General features: G+C 37.7%; 1 protein-coding gene across 4 annotated transcripts; it reads right to left on the bottom strand.

Annotated features, from left to right (window-relative positions):
- Positions 1-361: 361 nt before the first annotated feature.
- On the bottom strand, positions 362-19,092 carry LOC139970174 (protein O-mannosyl-transferase TMTC3-like). 4 transcript variants are annotated; one of them, XM_071975817.1, is made up of 17 exons: positions 18,930-19,092; positions 17,610-18,140; positions 16,531-16,749; positions 15,232-15,331; positions 13,829-13,944; positions 12,603-12,775; positions 11,840-12,092; positions 11,098-11,249; positions 9,856-9,936; positions 9,178-9,318; positions 8,485-8,698; positions 7,216-7,371; positions 6,171-6,331; positions 4,915-5,038; positions 4,008-4,109; positions 2,461-2,544; positions 362-812 (listed from the first exon to the last, which is right to left on the bottom strand). In XM_071975817.1, exons 1-17 carry the CDS (start codon positions 19,020-19,022, stop codon positions 573-575), a joined length of 2,940 nt encoding a protein of 979 aa, XP_071831918.1. In that variant the 5' UTR covers positions 19,023-19,092; the 3' UTR covers positions 362-572. The 4 variants fall into 4 exon arrangements, with proteins under 4 accessions (XP_071831918.1, XP_071831931.1, XP_071831936.1 ...); XM_071975830.1 differs by lacking the exon at positions 18,930-19,092 and adding an exon at positions 18,791-18,908 and having other exon boundaries at positions 363-812; XM_071975835.1 differs by lacking the exon at positions 18,930-19,092 and adding an exon at positions 18,588-18,606 and having other exon boundaries at positions 363-812.
- Positions 19,093-20,251: the final 1,159 nt, after the last annotated feature.

The following is a 20,251-nucleotide window of genomic DNA, read 5'->3' as shown; positions in this document are numbered from 1 at the left end:
CCATGAACAAAAAACAAAAAAAACACACACAAGATTGCGTGCATATTATTTTCTTGGTCTCGGGTAGGAAGCAAAATTAAAAGAACCCACTACCAACTACAAAGTTCTTCTAAAAACTAATATTAATAATACAACTATAACTGAGTAACTTAGAATAATGATGTTCATACTTTGCATCGCTTTCTGGCACCAATTTCCATCTCGATCTTCTGGGCGATATTCCACTGTGGCTGATATTTTGACCTAGTGAAGTTGTCAACGGAAATAAGGTTTACGCCCCCTCCCCACCCCACCCCCTCCCCATCACCCCCTCTCCCCGTTGAGTATTTTTTTGTTATACGATCAAAGGTGTTTAGATGTAACATTGGGTTATATTTGTAACTTTTTTCAAGTAATTTATCGGACCGTTATGTTCAAGATTTTCCACATTAATTATTTTCCAAAACATTTATCAACCAGATATTCTTTTTCGGAAGTTTTTGGGACTTTACAAATTGATTGGTAGCGACCCTAAATGAAAGGCTCGCGACACCCAGTGTGAATACCAGGGGAGATAGAACCCTTGGTATATTCTAGTCTTCAATTTCTAACGTCACTTGTGAGTCTATTTCGGCTTTTTTGGCTTCTTGTTTAGCAACGTATGTTCGTAATTTCTCCAGGACGGCTAGGGTGCTTTCTGAAGGGTTCTTTTTGCTTAGTCTTTCCATACAAGTCACCGCATCGTTGTACTGTTTAGCTCTCACCATTATCACGCATATGTTATGTTCACATTGCAGATTTTCTGGATTTACACGTAAGCAATTTTGAAAACACTGTAACGAAAAAAAGGAAGAAACGAAAAGAAAAGAAAAAAATCATACAAATACACACGTCAAGTGATTCAATTAATCAGTCACAAATTAAGTGCATGTATAAAATCAAATGTAAAAAAAAATGGATCATAATAGTAGGTGGGAGAGAGTTAATTCATAGGGGTTGTGGGGGGGGGGGAATAATGGGTTAACCGGTCTTGCTATGTCTTAATGTCCATTCCAAAAGAACTGCATTATTTCGTCTCTTTACGATTATAGTGTTGATCGACTGAGTGGAATAGGATCAGGGGTCCACAGAGCCAGGGGGGGGGGGGACAAGAGGGGTAAGTGACCACAGCCCCTCAGTTTTTTGAAGAAAAAAAACCCCTCAAAAGTACTGACTATTTTTTCTTAAACAAGAAAGGATTGTTTTGGTTCAAAAGCTTTACTGATATACAGGTGCTGTGGCCGAGTGGATAAAGCCCGTTGTATTTTGAAGCAATGAGGCTTAGCAATCGGGAGGTTCCGGGTTCGATACCCGGCCAGGTTATAGTAAGGTGGGCTTTTCATCCAAGAGCAATCTACGGTTCTCCCATCTGAAATAATTTTCTAAATTGAAAAGATTACAAATTTGAGTTGAAATGCTGCACTGGAAGCCACCCGACGCGTAAGTTGTATAAGCTCTTACGGGTTTCTACCACATTTTAAGTGGTCGCTTAAGCGTCGTAAAAATGACTGCTGATTATTATTATTATTCATATTTTCGTAATGAAAAAAAAATTAGTTTTTTTAATTAGAAAGTTTCCTTCTTGATGCAAATTTATGAAACACATGTAAATAAAAATTGTGTCCCTATATATGTTAAAAATAGAAAAAAAAAATAGACATTCTTATATTGGATTTCTTGTCCGCGCAGAATTCATTTTGTTTGAAAGTTTCGAGGTAACTTTGTCCAATTCTTTTGCCCCATCGAATCAATGATACATTCAACATGGTAACCAATTTGTGTGTTATAACTCTACAATAATGTCGTAATAAAATTGACTTATACTTGAGGGTCTCGTTAAGATTGCAATCAGTTTTAAGAAAGCATTGAAAAGATCAGATCTAGGACCGAAATGAATGTGGCACGATTTGTTAGTATACTTTGGCAGTTAAGTACATGTATAATGGGATCAGCTTGAGACAAATGCAGTTTGCGTTGCGGTAGCTTCCTTCGGCTCTCTTTACTAGCTACCTTCACCACCCGACCCATACCCTTCACCCTGACCAATATTTAAAAAGTGCAAAAAGAAACGTTTAATGCCGGTAATCTGACCTAGTTTCGAATGAGGTGTAACAAAAGTGTTAGACACCACCATCGATCCCAGAAAATACACACACCGCTTGCTACCGTCGGTAATTAGAGGCTAGTGTACATAAGTCAGTACATACAGCTGCGGTCAATACCCACAGCTCATTCTACAAACGATACAGCGATGGAAATCTCAGGTCCAGCTAAAGATAATTAAGGTATCACGTTTTATTAATGTCTGCATTTTGTAGCGACACGAACAAAACGTCACTTGCAAGCAACAAAAAGTTAACTTTTTCTGATGGCCGGGTGCGGTTTGGAGCGAGTCTTCAATACTTTACGGTATTAGTCTAACGTAATAATGACGTCATTTACCTTCAGTCCATCTTGTAATGCCTCCAAGCCGTCGACGTAGAGTTCACCTAGACGCTGCCAGGCTTTATCATCGCCAGGATAGAGCTAGAGGGTGGTCACGTGATCAGAAAACATATTGAAGACATTAAAAAACAAAACACAGATGGCAGCTGGCAGCCAGTTGGGACAATTGTTTTATCGCTAATACCACTCTAAACTGTCATTCTGTTTCCTGCTTTAAGCCACTTGTACTGCAAGTACAAATAGTTCCTGGTCTATAACGCTTTATCTGATGATGGCAAAAAATGAGACATTCATACTGCTTCAAGGCGGCGGAAGCACTTTTAATCTGGGGGGGGGGGGGGGCACCGACATCAAAGTGGCACTTTGCAGAAATTCGATTGGACTGATGCAGCCTTATATTTAGTACCCTTTATAACTCTTATTTTATTATCTTATTTGTGTATACACATCACTCCATCAACGCCCCCCCCCCCCCCCTCAAGGAAAATATGCATACTAGCACTGCAATATCCAATGTGCAAATTGGGAATCAAGGAACAAGTTTTCTTTTGAGACAAAATGAGGTGAAATCATGCTAGTTGCTAATTTAGGAATCTTCCGAATTAGGGTTTATTTCTTGTTAATATCTTAACAATTTTTTTTCCATTCGAAATAGCTTTGAGTTTGACCAACAAAAATTCATTAAAAGTCAGGGCGTAGCCAGGATTTGCAAATTTGTATGCACAACTATCTGAGCGGAGCGCCACCATCGGATGGCGCGGAGCGTACTAGAAAATTTTTGGTTTTACAAACCCCTCAGATGGCCGGAAACGGCCCTTCCCGAGTGTTCATTCTGGTTCCCTGGCCTCTTGGTAACTTGAGACACCTCAATTTTTATGTAGAAAAAGGGCACATTTTTAACCTGAGGAAAAGTGGGGGGGGGCACGTGCCCCTGTGCCCCCCCCCCGTTTTGCCGCCCTTGTACTGCTTAAAGTGTCAGTATGAGTGCTTTGAAGTGGGATATGAAGGAATAGTTATAGAAAAAAAAAACATGTTCCAACTGGGTGAAAGATGGTGATAATTAATACGGCTCATCTATTAACATGACGCCACTTCTATCTTAGTGTTTGGGAAATAAACGAAACTTTACTGCGTATATCCCTATATCACACATCGTATGCTCCATATATGAACGCGTGTATGTGTGTATGGATATTAGATCCTCCTGCAAGCAGGAACTCACGAGGAAGCCTCATTGGCTTAATTTAAAGCCGCAAGCCGACCGAAGCCAGTCTCTTTACATTCATATTTAACGTCCATGATTATTGTTAATTGTCAACAACTCTGTAACTGGACGACATACATTAATCTAGGAGTGTCTCGAACCTTATATAACTCGAGACTGGGACACACACTTACGTTCTGCAGTGTGTTTATCCTATCATAACGACGACTTACATTCTATAGGTATATACTAGAAATCAATCAATAGTTATACCAGCAAACACACTGCAATTTCTTCTGAAATGATTTGATTTGCATGATACTTGTAATCCAATATTTACCTCAACTACTCGCTGGAGGTAAACCCTGGCTGATAAGGTATCATTCCGGGCCTTGTGTGTTACCCCTAACGCTGATAGCGCCTGTTTATCGTCTGGTAGCAGCTGTCGAAAGAAAATCAAAAACTGAAAATAACTGATGCATGGTGGTTAAAGAATATATCAAGTTCAAGGTTTATTAAATATGGCATACACTCGATGGATAGATTGATAGCAAATATAATAATCAACGTTCCTGCATACCATAGTTCTTTTGTGACGAATTAGTCAGTCAGTGCTATAGGATGCATGATGAATGCAATCTTCATTTAATGAATAATTAATCGATCAAGTAAAATGGCATGAATAATTAATCAATCAATCATTTAAGTATTAGCAAGTATACACAGTCAACCGAGATGACCGTTAGATCAAATATTCAATATATATATTCAATATTTTCACTATATATACAGGGTGACAGATTAACCAATCACCGTGTAGGAACATTTATAAATAATAAATCGCCATGTTCGATTGATCGTGAATTAATCAATCATTTAATATCACATTTATCATATAAACTTGACAGACCATGTTCCAAAAGTAAAAATATATATCTCATTTTTAATGGATACCTCGGATCTTTGTAAAGAAAGAGGGACGGGGAGGTGGGAGGGGCGGTTGGGGTGGGAGAGGGGGTTGGAGGGGATGGCTAACAAAGCACCGAAGTCATCCTTCATTGTTTAGTCTTATATAGTGCACGTACTGTCTTGAGTGGAAATACACAGAGTTTTGGACCCTGAATTCTTACCATTGTTTTTTTTTTTTTTTTTTTTTTTTTTTTTTGTCTTCTTCATTTAAAAGCTATTTCTAAAATTACCGCGGGCCACTTCGAACAACAAAAAAATGTGTATATAGAAGAACTTACCTCTAGTGTCTTGGTGTAGCAGATGAGGGCGTTTTCATAATCACCAGATTTACGGTATACCTCACCAAGTTTAATCAGATAAGCTGCTTTGTTTGATTCAGAGCTGTCTATTAATTTCTTGTACCTGATTGGATAGAATATAACATATTGTATTATTCTAACAAAAGGTCCATTGTTTATGCACTAACACATTGTTTTTTGACATATTTCGGAAATGAAATGTACATTTTAATGGCAGGAATTGATGGATAAGTGGAAATATTATGCCTTCTTGATTTCCTATCAGCTTCCTGGACAAATATATTCTCATCCCAGCAACAACAGCAAAAAACCTCTCGCCTCCCGACACCCCTCCCCAACCCCATCCCCCAAAGCAGCATTTTGCGTTTTGTCGCCGTTTTCCACTTTTTTACATATATCAATCACAAAACAGCAAACTAAGTTATTAGCCAAGTTTTTTTCCCTGCCAAAAGCGTTAATTGGCGAGTAATTAAGGACATTTGCAGATAATGAGAACTGTCCACCGACAAATTCCACATTTTAGATTAATCGCATACAGTTCCCCCAACCCACTATATTGAATCAAACCAATCACAGATGCAGGTTTAGTTATGAGCCGTTGCTAAAAATAGATTCAAACGTCGAGTTGGTAACTTGGTACAACCAGCGAGCTGGACTCTAACAGCTCCCTGGTACAACTGCCATAGACAATCTACACAAATCAAGCATGTTGTTGTATTACGTAATGGCCAATGACGTTCGTAGTATTGAAATATTCATATTATGGGCGAGGTTTATTTGGATCCCAACGGAAAATATCGTCGAGAAAAACAAAGTTGAAAGTTGTAAATTTTTCGACTTTTTTGCCACCATTTGAAGCAACATTTGAATAGATAAGCTAGTTATATATGTCGTTATGGCATAGTGGAGTCAGTGAGGTTGAGAAAAATCATAGAAAAGGATGCAAAATGCTGCTTTATGTATTTCTAGGCACACGCCAATTAATTGAGACAACGTGAGACATCGCTTGAAGCTGGTATATATTATACTTTATTTGCGACTTCTCGTTCGTCAACATTCATACTTCTAAACACAAACACTGGTCATTAGCAATTTGTAATTTAAAAAAGGAAAAAATTATCCATTTTACATCATTGGTGGAATTATTGAAGATTCAACTCATAAAAGCCCTTTTTTTACCGACTTTGATTAGAAACAATAATAATTAATCAAATGAATATACGGCAAAAATATACCTATTTATTAATTTTTCAGTCTCTTCATTTCCCGTTCCTTTTTCCAAAATAAGAGCTACGTTGTACTGCGCATTCTCGTTACTTGGTGAATAGCTCAAACATTGCTCAAAATAGTACAAAGCCTCATTTGTGTTCTTTCCAATTGCGTAGAGTCTTCCTAGCTGTGGTCAAATAAAAACAATAAAAAACAATGAAAACAAGTAAAAGAGAGATATATCACCCCTTCCCCCTCTCCCTTCCCCCTCCCCCAGGCGCGTAGCCAGAAAATTGCCAAGGGAGGGGCGAAACTGTAGGCAAACTATCAGAGTCTTAGATACGGCATTGCAAACTATCTAAGCGTAGCGCCACCATATTTGGCGAGAAGCGTACAAGAAAATTTTGGCTGAAAATGCCTCCCAGATTGCTGGAAATGGCACTTCCCAGTCCTTGTTAGTTGCATCTTAGCATTTTAATTTTAATACTATTGAATTTAGTGCGAGTTTGAAAAACAGAAAACGGAGTCTACCCAAACTAGTGGTCCATCATTCTTCCCGAACTGAATACGCATAACTCTTCCCAACTGAACGGAGATTTTACTTGACGATGGATATGGAGAAACCATGGTAACCCGCCACCCTCCTCCCCGCTCCCCCTTCCTCCCCATTTGCACACACACACTACTGCCTGCACCGAAAGATGTCTATGGAGGTACCAGTAACTATGGAGAGACTGGTAACTATGGAAATACTGGTGCTTATGGCGAAACTAGTAACTATGGAGATGCCAGTAAACAACATAAAACTTACTGATAAATCGTACAGATACTCGTATCATATGCATGTAGGTGTTGGGAAATGTGTATGAACCATTCTTGCGGTCCTATTGCATGGGCTTGTAGTCGATTGTAAGTTTATAGTTATCTATATTTTGTACTCACACTTTAGGATTGGTACTGGTAAGTGTACTAGCGACACTTTGTAAATCTATTGTCACTGTGTGAAGCTGGTACATTAATTAATGTAAGGTCATGGGTCGTAACTAAGAAGAAGGGGAGAAAACGACTTACAGCAGACAGTATCTTACAGTTTCTTGGATCTATAGCTAAGTATCTCCTTAAAATCCCAGTTGCTTTGTGAAACTCATTCATGGACAGATACAGATCACTCAACGCCTTGTAAGCATCTTCATATTCATTGTTTAGTCGGATTGCCTTCTTCAACATCTATATATGGGGAAGGAGAATGAGGAGGAGGAGGAGGAGGAGGAGAAGGAGGAGGAGGAGAAGGAGGAGGAGAAAGAGGAGAAGGGGGAGAAGGAGAAGGAGGAGAAGGAGGAGAAGGAGGAGAAGGAGGAGAAGGAGGAGAAGGAGGAGAAGGAGGAGAAGGAGGAGAAGGAGGAGAAGGAGAAGGAGAAGGAGAAGGAGAAGGAGAAGGAGAAGGAGAAGGAGAAGGAGAAGGAGAAGGAGAAGGAGAAGGAGAAGGAGAAGGAGAAGGAGAAGGAGAAGGAGAAGGAGAAGGAGAAGGAGAAGGAGAAGGAGAAGGAGAAGGAGAAGGAGAAGGAGAAGAAGGAGGAGAAGAAGGAGGAGAAGGAGGAGAAGGAGGAGAAGGAGGAGAAGGAGAAGGAAAAGGAGAAGGAAAAGGAGAAGGAAAAGGAGAAGGAGAAGGAGAAGGAGAAGGAGAAGGAGAAGGAGAAGGAGAAGAAGAAGAAGATTATAAATTAAGGGACGTCACTATAACTTTGGGCTCTCTTAAATCAAAATCCGTTTCCACGTGATACGGAGAATTGTAAGCGCCATGACTTACCATGTATTACTTATCCAGTGGTGAGTACCGGTTACTTAGTATTATACATCTACTAGCCTACGCCGAAAGCGACTTTCTCAGATTCGTCAACTTAAGATGGTAAACGGTCAAAGCAAGACGCCTTCCTTTACTATTAATTTTTATTAACCATGTGAAAGTATGAATGAATTATTCACAAAATTGATTTGATACAATCGCAATATTGTCTCGATCAGACAGCTTATTATATCAGTATTAATTAAATGCCCAAAAGCAAAATAATACTGCAGTTTTCTAATATTAATACATTAATTTAAATTGAGATTTGATTGGTCAACCCTAATGTACTGCATAATGTTGCTATGATGGACTTTCAGGATCAGATTAAGCTAATCCCAAAAGCTATTACTGTGAACAAACACCCCCCCCCCTCCACAAAAACAGCTATTTTAATGTTCCTTTTATGTTTCTTTTATGTTTGACAATATTTATGACTTATATGTCATTGATTGGGAAGTTAAAGGAATACTTATGCTTGTATAAAATATTCTTACATTTTCTGCTTCTGGCCATTGACTTTCGTTCTTCGCTCTAATCATAGCCATATGATAAAATGTCTGTACGTATTTCGGAGAGTAGCGGCCGTTTCCGCGTGGCGCCATGTACTTTTGCGCTTGGCTGAGATAGTACTCCGACATCACGTCGTCACCCATCGAAAAGTGCAACCGCCCAATTTCAGTCAAAGCACCATTTTCGATCGCGTACTCGCTGTAATGACATCAAATATAAATATATATACATATACTTATATATTAACATAAAAAAATGCAACAAAAAAATAAATCTTTTAATTGTGGGACAAATATATCTGCGGCTGGATATAACAGGTGTTACTAGACTGACAAAGCCGGGGCACAAGCACACATATATTTCTAGAGAGAAGGGGAGGGTGGTGAGGGGGGGGGGGCTTCATCTCCATATAATAAAATCAGACGGTTCAGTTCCAACACCTCTTCTCTGCCCCTTCCCATTGGTAGTCATAATATCACGCAGATACATAAACATATTCACGCATGATTTTACGGTACAACTTTAAAATGTCGACAAATTCTTCAATTCCCCCCACCCCCCCCCCCCAAAAAAAAATATAGTAAACTTTTACATTACACCTCCATGATATCTCCCACAGTAATTGTGCAACCGTGTAAAGGTCTTTTTAATTATACAAACTAATGGAAGATATTTACCTTTTAAAGGAGGCGTTGTAACAAGCTAAGGCCTCTTGTTTCTGTCCTGTGTTTTCGTAAAAATGACCCAAATTCAACCAAAGTTTAGCATTGTCTGTTGTTACTTGTAGTCCCGCACGAAACAAAGATTCTTTAGATATCCTGGTATAATAAACATATAAATATATAGAAATAGAAATATATATTTATATATATATATATATATATTTATATATATATATATATATATATATTTATATATATATCTTTTTTCACTGAATATTCATCAGGAAAAATATGGTTGCTGGCATCCAGTTGTAAATAAATGCGAAAGTAATATATAGATATATGAACCGATAGGAAAGTGGTCAGAAGTATTTGAAGTTTCTTTCTTTTTTACTTTACATATTAGATTATTCGCTACAATGGTGGATACAACAAACACACTTTTTAATAATAATCATATTGATATGAAGAAGAAATTAATCGGTAACGAAAAGGGTTTTTCGTAATTAAATGACAAGTAAAATGAAAGTACGATGACGTCAGATCCTTCTATGACTCTGAGCTTCAGTCATCGTCACAGTCACGTGATCAATGATAACCAATTACCTTTACTTATTATAACTTTGAATGGACCCAACATTCATCGCTTAAATTAATTCATAAAGTAATATAATGCACATTTGTTTATATTACCAGTCTTCGTTTCTGCGAGCTGTTCTAGCCCCATGAAGGAAGAGAGTTGTGCCCAGAAGTAGATACATTAAGTGGTTAAACCTAGCAGGAAATATAGACGAAATCAAGACGAAAATCAAGACAAACAAAATGCCTTACATTGTCATTGACAAAACACGGTTGCACAAAATATATATAAAGAAAATGGCTTTTGTCAATGCTTTTGTTGATCAGAGTATACCTATTGCACCTCTTTTCATCTGGGAAAAGAGCTGGAGAAAGTATAATGAGAAGATATTAAAGAAAATGATGAGATGACTTGAGAAAGTGGCGCTATTCTGCTTTATGGAGAAAGTATAATGAGAAGATATTAAAGAAAATGATGAGATGACTTGAGAAAGTGGAGCTATTCTACTTTATGAAATGTAGCTGCAAGTAGATGTAAGTAATTCGGAAGATAATAGTCCAGACCATACCAATGGTTGCCAAGGTTACCTATTACGAGGTTGGTCACTATGGCCACAGGTCCTCAAGGTCAGCTTAAAGAATAAAATATACCATTTTACTAAAGTATAGTACAATTTAAATTGAGCTGAAAATTGATTTCACTAAATTATACACGATTGCACTTATTAAGTGGAATTAAATTTTAACATACGTTTAATCTTATTTTCTCTTTTATTCTCTTTTATCTTATTTTTATCTTAACTTCAGTGGAATTGTTTCTTCTCATTAAATATAAAGCAGGTATTGTTTAAACGCGTTGCCATGGAACCGAGTCCATGAAACCTTAACACGCCACTGGTTACATATAGCTGTCCACCAGTGTCTTCCTTCCTAACTTTTGATAAAAAATGTTGATCGGTAAGTTGTGTTTACTAGATTTCAATCAATATGCAATCAAGTCAGTCCAAATCCAACCAAATCAATAAAAGTGCAGTTGAATCATCAAACATTTTGGAGTATAGGCTATATATATATATTGGGTGCTTTTAGGCCTAGACTAAATTTGAGGTCGTAACTATATATAGCCTTGGGAAATCACAACGTCGGTTCGCCAAGGAAAAAGTCACGGAAGCAGGTGTCTATAGTTAGTTGGCAGAATTTGGCGAATTGGCGAATTTCTAAATCTCACCAATAGCGAGGGGTGGACCTGTTTAGAAAGAATTATCTAAGATCAAATGGACTGCATGCAGTAAACCCGGGTTATAGAGCCTTTAGCTTACATAGAGACTTTTAAAATTTGCGTTCAGCTTGACTTACTTCTTGTATTTTAGAATCTGTTGCAGACCAATCACAACTAACATACTGAAACCAATGCTTGGTGAATAAAGAATTCGCTCAGCAATCACGAATCCAACCGGAAAGAAAATATTAGAAGCAGGCAAGAATGGGAAAACCAGGAAAGCCAGAGCCTATAAAAAGAGAATGAAACATAATGTATTCATTTTCTGGGCAACATATCCCCGAAGATAAACAATGTAACTGGCCACGTTTATGTAATTAATGAGTTATTAATTTAGTACAATTAACAATAGGGCCCGCCATCCACCATTGCACCTCACTCTCTACCCATTTCATTCATTGAAAGGCATTGAAGGCTCGCCCCAAACCGCGTGTGGCCATCTGGAGAAGTTAACTTTCCGTTGCTTGCAACAAGTGACGTTCTGTTCGTGTCGCTACCAAATGCAGACAGTAATGAAACGTGATACCTTAATTGTTATCTTTAGCTGGACCTGAGATGTCCATCGCTGTATCGTTTATACACTGTGCTGTAGATGTTGACCGCAGCTGTATGTACTGACTGTACACTATTGTCTAATTACCGACAGTAGCAAGCTGTGTGTGTATTTTCTGGGATCGATGGTACTGCCTAACACGTCTGTTACACCTCATTCGAAACTAGGTCAGATTACCGGCATTAGACGTTTCTTTTTGCGCGAGTCTTCACACCCTTTAAGATCGACAGTTATTGACTTAACAGATCTTATTTTTTAGTTCTTACCATTGCAATCTGCCTGGATAGCCTGTTTCGTCCTGTCAATGCCAGATAAGTGAGTGCCCCTAATCCACCGATAAAGTTCAGAGTGGCTAGATTCCTGGGGTCGGTCACTTTAGTGACCAATGGGATTGTGCTCCCACTATAGTCACAGATCAGTTTATAGGGGTACACGAGCAGCCAAAAATTTAGGGGGAAGAGATATGAGAGGGACAACTGCTTGGTAGGAGCAGTTGCGAAGGCTATTGGATTGTCATATCTGAAAATGAGGCCAAAACGGAATAAAATGAATAGTCATGACATCATTAGGCTGTTGCATATTCATTAGGCTGATAATAACATTTCTGTATGAATTGCTCAATACTTATTGAATGATTGTAGAAGTTGGAGATAAAATTATATGAGAGAGATAATTTACTTGGCGTTAGCATTGTCCTGTCTGTTAGCAGATGAAAAGAAATGAAAAAGTAAACATAATTGTTCTTAATGGTGATTAATCTAGGCTGTTGCATATTCACTAATTATAGCTTCGATGAATGCTTATTTTGCATGATCATAGAAATACACAATGAATAGATAATAAGAGAGACAATTCGTTGGAGTAGTAGTTACGAATGCTTTAAGTCATAAATGAATGCAATATATCATATCGATAAACATACCCTAAGACAAAGTTATGAATCTCATAATACTGTTGCATATTCATATATGTTTAATAAGATTTTTCAGTGCATTCTTTGGGTTTAATGATACATTTATGATGACATACCGAACGAAATGTGGCAGTTGAGCGCTCATTATGATGATTCGCAGTACGACTAGCAGAACAGCTGAAGAAAGGAGCGCTAACATTCTGAACACAGAAGCTACAAACCATAACGGTATGTGCTGTGGTGACGTCACAGCCGACTTGAGTAAGTCTAAACCTTCCCATAACGAAATCTGTTAGAGAGAATTGAGCGCAACAGTTATACATGATAACTTTGAGACTATTGGTTAAAATTGCGACACTATTATAACTACCTTTAATCCTACAGAAAAGAAATATAGATGTAGGTTGTTTGTCACGATTAATAGCGGTTATCAAACTATTACCTAAAGTGATATTTGAATAAATCATCACATTGATACGGTAGTAACTACTGTTTACTATGATATACGATACTACACCAATAACTATACATTGCCTACATTATGAGGCGTTACCAGACTGGCAAAGATGTCGGGATACACTGACAAGAGACATATACCACAATTGAAATGGAGGAAACCGTAGGGTTCGAATTAGAGAATGAACTACACGGCAAAAGCCATAGAACAGGGGTTCCCAATACGCGGCCCACGTGCCGTATCAGATCCGCGAAAGATTTTCCTTATCTCTCTCTAAAACAAACAAAAAATCGTCACACCATTTTGCATCCACTGTCGTATGTGTGAGCCCTTAAGGCGTTAGTTTACACAGTGACACAGTTAAAGACTGTTTTTCGATCTTTTACGTGTAACGTGTTAGTATACCTTATTACCTATATATTTAATAATTAAATACAATAAGTCTAACATAATATTCCAATACATATTTAAAACTAGGTTAAAAACTATTAAAGGCATTGAAGACTCGCCCCAAACCGCGTGTCGCGCTCTGAAAAAGTTAACTTTCCGTTGCTACAAAATGCAGACAGTAATGAAACGTGATACCTTGTTATCTTTTATCTTGAGATATCCATCGCTGCTATGTACACTGTGTTTTGGGTATTGACCGTAGCTGTATGTATTGACTGTACACTAGTGTCTATTTACCGACGGTAGCAAGCTGTGTGTGTATTTTCTGGGATCGATGGTGGTGTCTAACACTTCTGTTACACCTCATTCGAAACTAGGTCAGATTACCGGCATGAGACGTTTGTTTGTGCGCGAGTCTTCACACCCTTTAAACTCGTCGCTTTTATATGAACTATGACCTCCGATCCTGTAACAATCAGACTGCAAGTTAATTACCTTCTGTGACCAAAATATTTCATAAGCACAGCACACCGCAACGATCGTGATTCCCTGTTCCTTGCAGAGCGTTGCCATGACAGCGAGAGTAATGGTGATCCAGATATAGTGCCAGTCTGTCAAAGGTTAAAGGTCAAAAAGCGAAACCATGACGAACATTTCATAGATTAGAGATCATCTTGAAAAAAACTCCAGTGGCTTTAATCTTGATGAAGGCTTTCATTGATGTGAGCAACGAAAGCAAAACTGACCAATAGAAGTCTTGTTTTTTTCTTGTACTGGTTTGATATTATAGTAAGAACGTAGTAAAATAATTGTATTGTTATAAATTTATATAAATATTATAATATCTTAATATTTAGCTTATAATCATCAGAACAGTCAATCATTTATAGCCAATCCTCGTTTGCAAAGAAACAGTATACGAAGCATAGAAAAGAGATGTCCAAAATAATTCAATAGTACGTTTTCCTAAAAACTGATTAAAACAATAAATATATACTACTGATTTGTTAGTAATTTGTATTATGACTATTTTATATATAGACTGCATTAAAAAAGAAATATCACGTCACAACAAATATGTATATATGGGTCATCTCATGCACATCGCAAAAAGAAGGTGTTATATCACGCTACGTGACTCCGTTAGCGACATAAAGTCTTTAAAAAATTGTCATGGTAACGGGCATCTTATCATTTCATTTCTTTTTCTCTTTTTTTTTGCTTTGGTAAATAAAACGCACCCCCTCAGTTTCATATAAACTAAAGGCTTCTTTAAATTAGTAGAATCACGTCCTAACAAAATGCACAAGAAGATGTACAAAACCAGCGTTAATTAAAGGTAGTCAGTATATGCCCCAAATTATAGCATGTTATAATTGCTAGAAGTTTTCAAAAAGTACTTTCCTGGAGGTTTTTTCTCCCCAAATTGTTCTCAGACATGTTTAAGCAGCTCACAAGATGACTGTATGGTCCCAGTGAGGAAAATTTCATCGAAGGTTGTGATAAAAACAGTCTACGAATTTTGACCAAATGTGACCATATTTGAATATCTAGCATATCTGGGGCCAATACAGCATACCTCTAATCTAGTACAAAGGTTGTTGAAGTGCTTTTATAACTACATTGAATAAGGCATCTTTTCATAAAACAGGGTCGCATTGAAGCCCACCGTAGCGTCACAACTTGACAATTGGTGGTATAACTCGCTCAAGGACGTTGAGTTAACCCAGAGCCCTGATTAAACTACCGAATCCTATTTCAAGGTTTATTCTTTGTCTAAATGAAATGCCTGACTGAATTTTTGTCTGATGAAGCAATCATATCATATAGTTCTTGATAAACACTCCTTTACTTTAGTGTGAAATAAGTTTAGGAATATTTTAGGATATATTGTTAACCTGTTCTTTTTCGGTATCCACCAGCCATAGAATATGTACAGAGAGCAGACAGGGCAAAAATTGATGATAAAGATTCGGCGCGACCTACAATACCGGAGACCTGTCAGAGATGTGAGACAAAACCCGAAATATAAACTATAAAATATTATTTTAAAATATGATCAACAAGACCACTGATAAAAAAGAAAATGAAACACGGTGAGAGAGAGACAATTTATAGAACAGTAAGCCAACATATCTTACAAACTAAGATTAGAAACAGGTAAAAATAAAACGTATCCTAATTATAAATTATGACGCCAATTTTTACTTTTTTTCCCCTCTTAATTTCTGGAAAACGTCAGAGCATTATAACGTCAAGGACAGGTGCCCACAAAGCTAAATCCCACTGACCTAATTTCTCCAAAGACCCCCTAAATAAATTGATATGATTGTAGCATATTGTAAGTATAGTCTCGCTACCCATTGGCATTTGAATTGATTTCACCAGATTGTTAATATACATGTAACATCATGTCACAACAGATCATTAAAACGTTAAGGATATCTGTTCGTATTTTTACTCAGTTTATACTGTTTTTGGCATACTTTTAAACATAATAGAGACTTAATTAGCATATAAGAATTGGGACTGAAGTATCATGTCATTTTCAATAAATGTTGCAGATCATAGCTTTGCTTATAGTAGGCCTACGTGTGACTTGCATAGATACGCAAAGGTCAATTTTGATCAAAACGTTTTTAGTTTTTTAATGATTCTGTTAAGATGTGAAATGTGAATGACAAAACTCAAACAGCTACGTTAAAAGCAGGTTATACGAGGCACTAAAAATTAACAGCAGGTTTTAGCACTCATATATTTAGTGATTTATTAAAACTAGGTGTTTAATATTTCTACTTTAAAAGCCGCTGTGGAATTTAAACATTAAATTCAGGTTTTTGTGTTCATATATTCTTAAAAAGCGGGTTTATTGCATTGATCTCAAAATTGAATGAAACATATATCTAAGTTGATTAAACTTACACACCATCCTGCATTTTCGTACCCATTTGAATGTCAGTCAGCGACCAATGCTAGAAGTTCCTTTTTTTTAAATTCCTGACATTGTGTCGACCAGACACGCCGCTTTTATTACAATATCAATGACATTTGTAAAGCAAACTGGCAAAAAGTTCCAACTCTTGCTTCAAATTACTTATATGATAATTGGTTCAACTCAATACTTCGGTTAAAATGAGAAGATCATCTGAGCATGCGCATGAAATGTGATGATTGTGAAAGAGTATATAATACGTTACCGCATCTGTGTGTATGGGATGTACAGCAAACAGCATCGATAGGATAAATGCCAGCCAATCGGAGAGAAACATCTTGAAAACGTGCAGGATTAGTACGCAGAGTATCCAATGAAATATCATGTTAAAGAAATGATAACCGCCTGGTTCTAGTTCACCAAGAAAGTAGTTCCATCGGAAGGTGAGAACAGTGAGAGGGCGGTATGACTTATGACTTCTATCCTGTTTATTCAACAAATAAAAATAAACCATAATAATCATTTAGCTAAGATCGACTGTCACTTGCCATTTAGCATTTGAAGAAGATCCTGCTAGGATCGAAACGTCAGGCCAACTTACTTTTACACTTAAGATCGAATTCGATAGAAGAGATTTTTTTTGTCACATTTTGAACAACCAAGACCTTATGTCTCAGTTATATACGAGTCTCACTGGTCGAACCATCGAACCCCTTTACAGCTAAAATGGGTCTTTGTTATTTTCATACTAGTTGTATACTATAGTTGTACATAGTTAGGAGCTTCAGAAAATCCCTTTACATTTCCATTCTTTAACCAAAAACGAAATTTTTACCAACTGAGATTAGAACACATTTCAATGGGGAAAAGGCAAAGATACATATATGAAGTCACATGTTATCGGTAGGTGACTACACTACACTATATAATACCGCACAAAACAGCACATCATAGCATCAAGAAGCACCACAGAACGCCGCTTACCACCACACAACACCACATAATACTACATTACCCTTACATATCACAACATAAACCCCCACAACGCTTCATAGCTTATAGCAGGCTTTGGTATCCAACATCACTAAGGACCACACAACAACTGTAGCGCAAACCAACACCACACACTACCACGATACCCTGTGCATACGATAGCTGCGCCTATAGCACAATACAATACGACACGTATCACTTCCTATAGCACCACATTAGCACCGCGATACACCAAAACGACACCAGCGGTATCGACATAACCCAATATATTTTTAGCACAAACATAAACACCACATCACACCATAATAACACCCATCGAAGAGTGATCTGTCAATGAGTTTTTCTACTTACACTCGTCAGTGGTGTACCCCAGAAATCGTTCTTAAAGAGGTCCCAGATGGGAGTAGATGGTCGTAGATCTAAATTACTGATAACCGCCTTGTTATCATCAAAGACGAATCCACATTGTAAAGAGTTGAAGAAACAATTGATACAGACCACGAAAAGTATTATCGAACAAATGATAAACATTTTCTGCCTCTCGACGTTGTTGGGTCCAACTTGTCTCTTCTTTTGCTCTATGGTGGATCCTTCCAGCGTCTCATCACCCATCATGCTTTGCGTGACTAGGTCATGTGATGTATCACCTGATACATCCTCATCTATTGTTGTCTCCTTAATGGGTTGATCCTCGTCTTTTTCCTCCTCATGATAGTTTTCTTCTTCTTCTTCGACTTTTTGTCTCTCGACAGTATCTCCATCCTCATCAGCAGAATCAATATTCTCTATATTTGTGACGTCATCATAATTTTCTGCTGCTTCTTCTTCCTCTAAAGCATCTGTCGCTTGCTCTGCGCCGGTGATTAAAGAGGACATCTCGATCTGAAATAGAGAAATAGTTTTCTTAGCTTTCGAAACAAAAAAGTCACATGAGAGCTGCCATGGTTACTAACAACCACTATAAGCTTTAAATGTTATTACAAACATTTTATTGAAGTATGTATGAGGGGAGGTTCAACTATATGGCCTACCGTTGCAGAAATCTGGCTGCAAAAGCGCGGACTACACGTGACACGTGGGCGATGAGAGGGGTTGGTGGGGTGGGGAGAGGGGTGTTGGTATCAGTAAATGTGAGTCTTTTCAAGTCACTTTACAATAGCGTGTCTATATGTAATACCATAAAGAATGCATAACTTACAGACGGAATCAGACATTCGCGACTACACGGACAATTTATAAATTAGCATATAGCTTAGAGTTAGCAATGTTATGCATTTACAACGGATATACTGAACCGAACCTTAACAAAGGTGTTGACGTAATTACTACCTGTACTCAAACAATGGCGTTATATGATACTCCTTAGCACAAACCCGGCTACACAGGTGCGCATTGGCCTATACGTGATATTACTGACTTGGTCCACGGCGCCGTCATGGTCAGTTGCCGAACGAACGTACGTGCAAGCTGGTAGCAATTTACACTGTCTTGGTCCACCCCTGGGCCTACAGCCTGAAAAATAATGGGCTTACCTGATTCACTCATACAGAGTAAACACTGGTCACAGCACATATAGGGCCTACAAATGGCATATAGCAATACACATAGTTGCCTTTGTGTATGTATATATAAAACAAAAATGAGTTGAATGAAATAATAGGTTATACTTACAGTACCCGTTCTTACAGGTATGGTAACTCCTGGCTGATAGCAATAGCGTATTATAAGTGCAGCGTGTACGCATTGGTTTGTATATATATACATATAAACTTATATTACTACCAAACACACACACACATATATATATATATAAATGAAATACTGAGTACAATTTGCTAACGTGTGTACTATACGCATGGTTGGGTCGGTAAGAATAAATTCGATTTACGAGCGATATATTTCTTTGATTTATATGTAAATTCCGAAATCAAGAACTGTGAAGACATTGGTCAGGTCATTGCATTTACCCCCCTTCTTTTCACACCGAAAGTAGTAAAGTAAAGTAAAGTAGGCCATATACGCACGTCATTAGTGCGAACCAAAGCGACAAAAGTCACAAAATCTTTTACCCGATAACAAGAAAGCTGTTAATCTCCAATAAATGCTGAGGATGACCAGATCGATGATGGAAATGAAAACAGAAGTCAGATAATGGAGTTTTCCTAGATATTAGTGACAAGTGTAGAATAACACGTCATTTGTTACGTGAACTGTCAACTGAAAACTGTCAATATCTTAAAAACGGTACATAGGAATTGCATGCAAATTTCACTAGAATGCTTAGATTATGTTCCTCATTAAAAAATTGAAAAAGAAATTTCGACCAGGAATTTTCTTTTTACATAGCTATGTATGTTCTGTAGAGTCGAGTTCTGTGGAGTCCTATACCTTACGAAACAATTAAGCTATTTTCTTCCGTGTTGGTCAGAAGAGAGCATTTAGGCGACATAAATACAGCAAAATCTGTGGAATGATTATTGTCTAGATTTAAGCACAAAATTATTACATGTTAAAGGCATTGAAGACTCGCCCAAACCGCGTGCGGCCATCTGAAAAAGTTAACTTTCTGTTGCTTACAATTAGTGAAGTTTTGTTCGTGTCCCTACAAAATGCAGACAGTAATGAAACGTGATACCTTGTTATAGTTAGCTGGACATGAGATGTCCATCGCTGTATCGTTTGTATACTGTGTTGTGGGTATTGACCGCAGCTGTATGTACTGACTGTACACTAGTGTCTAATTACCGACGGTAGCAAGCTGTGTGTGTATTTTCTGGGATCGATGGTGGTGTTCAACACTTCTGTAACACCTCATTCGAAACTAGGTCAAATTACCGGCATGAGACGTTTCTTTTTGCGCGAGTCTTCACACCCTTTAAATATAGTGTTTCACCTAAACTGCATCCAGTCAGCTACTACTCACGTTGTCTTCTATAGCAGATCTAGTTTTTGGACTTGTGAGGTCCATCAATCAAAACGGCTGTACAGCGATA

Source organism: Apostichopus japonicus, chromosome 1 (genome assembly GCF_037975245.1).
Source record: "Apostichopus japonicus isolate 1M-3 chromosome 1, ASM3797524v1, whole genome shotgun sequence".
Taxonomy (NCBI): domain Eukaryota; kingdom Metazoa; phylum Echinodermata; class Holothuroidea; order Aspidochirotida; family Stichopodidae; genus Apostichopus; species Apostichopus japonicus.
Note: the sequence above shows the minus strand (reverse complement) of the source record. Positions and strands in the feature narration are given on the sequence as shown.